The sequence below is a fragment of the Triticum aestivum genome, chromosome 6A (assembly GCF_018294505.1).
Source record: "Triticum aestivum cultivar Chinese Spring chromosome 6A, IWGSC CS RefSeq v2.1, whole genome shotgun sequence".
Taxonomy (NCBI): Eukaryota; Viridiplantae; Streptophyta; class Magnoliopsida; order Poales; family Poaceae; genus Triticum; species Triticum aestivum.
The window spans coordinates 510,599,811-510,605,654 of NC_057809.1; the positions used below are offsets into that span (position 1 = coordinate 510,599,811).

The following is a 5,844-nucleotide window of genomic DNA, read 5'->3' on the forward strand; positions in this document are numbered from 1 at the left end:
GTTTTTCGCACAAAATTGTAGAGTGGTAGTTTTTCGTCACGTTTCCGTCAATTGTGGTAGTTTTTGGTTAAACACTCCATAAATCTCACACGTGCTAGTGCTATCATGCTATGAGATACTCTTCGACCTGTGATTGATTGCCTCCCTGTTTCGCCCCGTTTCAGTTCTGATTCTGAAGACCAGTCCTGCCACGCGACACAGCAATGATACTCGTGGAGTCGTGGTTCCGAAGAGTCCTGCATTTGTATAGATCAAGCCTTGTGATTGCTAACCACGCGTTCTGCGCGGTTGTTTGTTTATTTCCCTTTTTGTCCAAAGAATTGCGTGGTTACTCCGTGTATCGATCGGCCGTACTGTCGCAGATACGCCCGGTCCCATAGACTCCTTATACATGTCCTATACTCTTGAGCTGACCGGCATCCCTCATATCTAACCTAAATCTGGACCGGATATAGGAAGGCCTGGACACGCCTGACGCGTCGGACCAGACAGGCCAAACCCATTGTAAACGGCACCAAAATGACAAGTCCACCGTTATCCTCACACTTCCTTCCAGTATTTCCAGCGTCCGGAGAGACAGTTTTACTTCGGTCTCTTTTCTTCATGAGCGTAGAAACCACAATTTCGAGGCTCATATTCTCATCAAGTTTGCTTGTAATTTAGGAATAGGTCATCATATTTGATTGGGCATCCCACATAACCAACGTCTTGTACCTATGAACATTGTCTAATTAATAAAGTGGCAAGATTCCTCAAAAAAAAAAAAACTTCCTTCCAGTATTTCCAGCGTCCGAGCCATCGCCATCGTCCACCCTCCCCCCCCCCCCCCCCGATCTGCCACCGGGTACCCGCGCCCACCACCGCCACGGATGTTGCCTTGGCGTCGTCTGTGGAACCGAGCTGCAAGCCAGAGAACTTTGCCCAGAGGGACCGTTGAAGGAGGCAGCGCGAGAGGGAAGCTGCATCATAGGGATTTCCACCCAAGTATGTTGTGCGTGGACCTCGAGGAAGATGTGTCCCCTCGGCCCCCACCCCCATCCATCCTGCCACCAACAAGGAAGGTGGCGTCGCTCGCCCCAGCCGTGACCAACGACAATCCAACGGCTGGATGTGCCATTTCAGACTGTTTTCCACCAACGCAAGCGGCGGGGGATAACATGTGTGACTCGTCATAGCTACAACGGGAGCAGACAAACACGGGCAGCGACGGCGCCAGGTCTGACCATGTCCTATTTGATTGAATGACGCAGCAGGAAACGGTACATATTTTGCTCCTTTCCTACCAATACCTTGCATATGCCATTGAATCAATTACAATTAGTTGCATGTACCGTTAGTTTATTTGCAGTCATCATAATTTTAGGACAATCTCCCAAATGAACTATTACTTCGGGGATTTAAATTGTCCTACGTTTGAAGTTGGCGAATCATCAAACTCCAAAAGGAAAAGAAAGGCAAAGACACCCAACGTAAGAGGTCTGACATTCACAATATTTGAGGGTATCTTCTTGGTAAAAGCTTGGTTGGTCACAAGCATGGATCCTATATGTGGCACGGAGCAAAAAGGAAAGCAAGTATTGAGAAAAGATTTGGAAGCGTTATCATGAACACAAGGATATATGCGCAGCCACATCCTATCATTAACACCAGCAATATGCCCTCTCTCTAACATTTTTTTTTTGCGGGGGCCCTCTCTCTAACATTGACGGTCCATCTATAAGAGGAAGTGAACGAGTATGTCGGCTATTATGCACAAGTGTTTGGCCGCCCTCACAGGGAGATAGGAGTGTCAACCACAATAAGTTGAATTGTTCCATTTTGTCACTGAGAGAGGGTGAACACCAAGTTGTAAGTTAAGTGAAGCAAGTTAGCAAATTGTGAGGGAAAATATAGAGTTGGAGAAGAAAAATATGTGTCTTAAATAGGAGCTCGAGAAGGCCTCCTAGAGGCATAGTTACATGAATTTAGCCTAGCAGTACATGTGAAGCCGCTGGTACACGCATCCGAAAAAGAATCTGAGCATGTCGCGGATGCTCGCACATGCCGCGATCTCCAAACTTGCCATGCCGAGCGCGTGCGTATGGAAACGGAACCGATCGCGGCGGAGGGCTGCTGGGCTGGCTACCGTGGGATGATGATGTTTGACAGGTGGCGGCAGATGCGATGCGGTATGCACGGTTCCACATTTGGAGACGGGATCCAAAAAATCTTTTCCTCCACCACCACCGTGTGTGCTCGTGCCGGGCTTGCCTCGATGCCCTCTCGTGCGCTCGCAGAGCAGAAGTACATTGGTAAAGTATAACCAACTTGCTAGATATCGTTGTTCATGGCGATCTGCTTGCAGAATTATGCCGTTAGAATATACAGTATCTTCGTTCTTGAATGATACATAACTTCATACTACGTACTGTCTGACCACCGGTGTTTTTCTTCGTTGTCAGCAGCATCATGGGTGCCGGCGGCAGGATGACAGAGAAGGAGCGGGAGCTGCTCGGCCGCGGCGGCGCCAGCACGACCTTCCAGCGCTCGCCGACGGACAAGCCGCCGTTCACGCTGGCCCAGATCAAGAAGGCAATCCCGCCACACTGCTTCGAGCGCTCGGTGATCAAGTCCTTCTCCTACCTGGGCCATGACCTCGTCATCGTCGCGGCCCTACTGTACGTGGCGCTGGTCTGGATCCCCACCCTCCCGAGCGTGCTGCAGCTGGGCGCCTGGCCGCTCTACTGGGTCGTGCAGGGCTGCGTCATGACCGGCGTCTGGGTCATCGCGCACGAGTGCGGCCACCACGCTTTCTCCGACTCCTCGCTGCTCGACGACATCGTCGGCCTGGTGCTCCACTCGTGGCTGCTCGTCCCCTACTTCTCGTGGAAGTACAGCCACCGCCGCCACCATTCCAACACGGGCTCGCTGGAGCGCGACGAGGTGTTCGTCCCCAAGCAGAAGGAGACGCTGGCGTGGTACGCCCCCTACATCTACAGCAACCCCGTCGGACGTCTGGGGCTCCTCGTCGTGCAGCTGACCATCGGGTGGCCGATGTACCTGTCGCTCAACACCTGCGGCCGCCCGTACCTGCGCTTCGCCTGCCACTTCGACCCCTACAGCCCGATCTACAACGACCGGGAGCGCGCCCAGGTTTCCATCTCGGACGTCGGCGTGCTGGCCGTGTCCCTCGCCTTGTCCAAGCTCGCGTCGGCCTTGGGGTTCTGGTGGGTGGTGCGGGTCTACGGCGTGCCGCTGCTGATCGTGAACGCGTGGCTGGTCCTGGTCACCTACCTGCAGCACACCCACCCGGCGCTGCCGCACTACGACTCGACGGAGTGGGACTGGCTGCGCGGGGCGCTCGCCACCATGGACCGCGACTACGGCATCCTCAACCGCGTGTTCCACAACATCACGGACACGCACGTGGCGCACCACCTCTTCTCCACCATGCCGCACTACCACGCCATGGAGGCCACCAAGGCGATCAAGCCCATCCTCGGCGAGTACTACCAGTTCGACCCCACCCCCGTCGCCAAGGCCACATGGCGCGAGGCCAAGGAGTGCATCTACGTCCGGCCCGAAGACCGCAAGGGAGTCTTCTGGTACAGCAACAAGTTCTCTGCGCCTTAGTCGCCGGCTTAGGTTTGGCCGGCGGTCATCGTTGGTGTCCGGTCATTGACATGGCCGTGTGTGCTGTGTGCGCGTCTGTCATTGCATTGGCGTCATCTACCCCGTTCATGTCGTGTTGTTGTAGACCATTTCGTGTTTATGGCGGAATAACTGAAACACAATAAAAATTACAGTAAATCGAGATTCATAAGACCACCGGACGACCACTACTACCGTCAAAACGAGCCGCTGATGTGTCGCTGTCATCGCTCCCCTACCAAAGCCAATTTGACCTTGACGACGTCGACGACAACCAAAAAGTCTTCGTGCACGTGACCCTAATTAAGAACCAGCGCGCTGAAGCCGCACTCGTCGTTGTTGAACCTTGCATAGATCTGAAGCACGTGACATCAAATTTTGCTACGTGACGAGAAACTCTAACATCACCGCTCCAAAGGCACGGCAGGAATCTACGCCGGAGCTCCGTCGATTACGTCCAGACGATCAAACTCAAGAAGGACCAGAGTTTGGAAGACAAACTCAAAGAAGAATGCGTTGATTGATATTTATGCCCTGTTTCAGCTCTGGTTGGTACTTCCAAGTCCAATCTCACTGTCACGTTGTGGTCCAAAAATATGGAAGCTGTGGTCAGCGTTGTTAGCTGTCCAAATCCAGCATATTTGCACCGTCTAATGCTGAAAGCTGTGTTTGAGCGTTGCAAGCAGTCCAAATCCTACAGTTTCGCGTCTGTCTGTCTGGCTACAGTGGAACTACCATGTGCGCCAATAATCCTGGAAACTCCGATTATGAATATGAGGACCAGCGTTTGGAGCCTCAACTGCCTGTCTTGCAAACGGAAGCTACTACTGCCGAATTATCTCTCGCCCATGCCTGTACTATGCCTAAAGTTGATGTGGGTGGCCGGGGGCCGGGGCACTCCCTTCCCATGTGCCATGGGTCATGGGTAAAGGCCATAAGGGCAACTCCAACGCCGGAAATAGGGTGGACCGGACGCCAAACGGACATAAAATGCGGATGCGGCCGCGTGTTGGACCGATCCATTCGTCCGTTTTGATCCAAACGGACAAACGCGGACAAGATGGGGTCGTGCGTTGGAGTTGCCCTAAGCAAACATAGGGTACCCTGTTGAGTGCCCCCACCCCCTACCATGACGTGCCCATCGCGGGCGTCTTGAGGGCCTTAGATCCGCCGGTAGCGTCCGCGCCCCCTTCGCCCTCTCCCCCCCTCGTCGTCGTTGGTGGGCGTTATTCGCCCGTGCTGAAGGAAATATGCCCTAGAGGCAATAATAAAGTTGTTATTTTATATTTCCTTATATCATAATAAATGTTTATTATTTATGCTAGAATCGTATTAACTGAAAACTTAGTACATGTGTGAATACATAGACAAAATGAATGTCACTAGTATGCCTCTACTTGAGTAGCTCGTTAATCAAAGATGGTTAAGTTTCCTAGCCATGGACATGAGTTGTCATTTGATTAACGGGATCACATCATTAGAGAATGATGTGATTGACTTGACCCATCCGTTAGCTTAGCATATTGATTGTTCAGTTTTATTGCTATTGCTTTCTTCATGTCAAAAACACATTTCTTCGACTATGAGATTATGCAGCTCCCGGATACCCAGAGAAATACCTTGTGTGCTATCAAACGTCACAACGTACCTGGGTGATTATAAAGATGCTCTACAGGTATCTCCGAAGGTGTTTGTTGGGTTGGCATAGATCGAGATTAGGATTTGTCACTCCGAGTATCGGAGAGGTATCTCTGGGCCCTCTTGGTAATGCACATCATAAGAAGCCTTGCAAGAAAAGTGACTAATGAGTTAGTTACAGGGTGATGTATTACGGAATGAGTAAAGAGACTTGCTGGTAACGAGATTGAACTAGGTATGAAAATCCCGACGATCGAATCTCGGGCAAGTAACATACCGATGATAAAGGGAATAACGTATGTTGTCATAACGGTTCGACCGATAAAGATCTTCGTAGAATATGTAGGAACCAATATGAGCATCTAGGTTCCGCTATTGGTTATTGACCGGAGAGGTGTCTCGATCGTGTCGACATAGTTCTCGAACCCGTAGGGTCCGCACGCTTAACATTCGATGACGGTTTTGTATTATATGAGTTATGTGATTTGGTGACCGAATGTTGTTCAGAGTCCCGGATGACATCACGGACATGACGAGGAGTCTCAAAATGGTCGAGAGGTAAATATTGATATATAG

The 5,844-nt window shown here is 51.3% G+C and overlaps 1 protein-coding gene across 1 annotated transcript; it reads left to right on the forward strand.

Moving 5' to 3' along the window:
* The first annotated feature begins 2,190 nt into the window (after positions 1-2,190).
* On the forward strand, positions 2,191-3,713 carry LOC123130860 (fatty acid desaturase DES2-like). The gene is made up of 2 exons (XM_044550656.1): positions 2,191-2,291; positions 2,445-3,713. The coding sequence occupies exon 2, from the start codon at positions 2,449-2,451 to the stop codon at positions 3,610-3,612; it is 1,164 nt and encodes a 387-aa protein (XP_044406591.1). The 5' UTR covers positions 2,191-2,291; positions 2,445-2,448; the 3' UTR covers positions 3,613-3,713.
* The last annotated feature ends 2,131 nt before the right edge of the window (positions 3,714-5,844 follow it).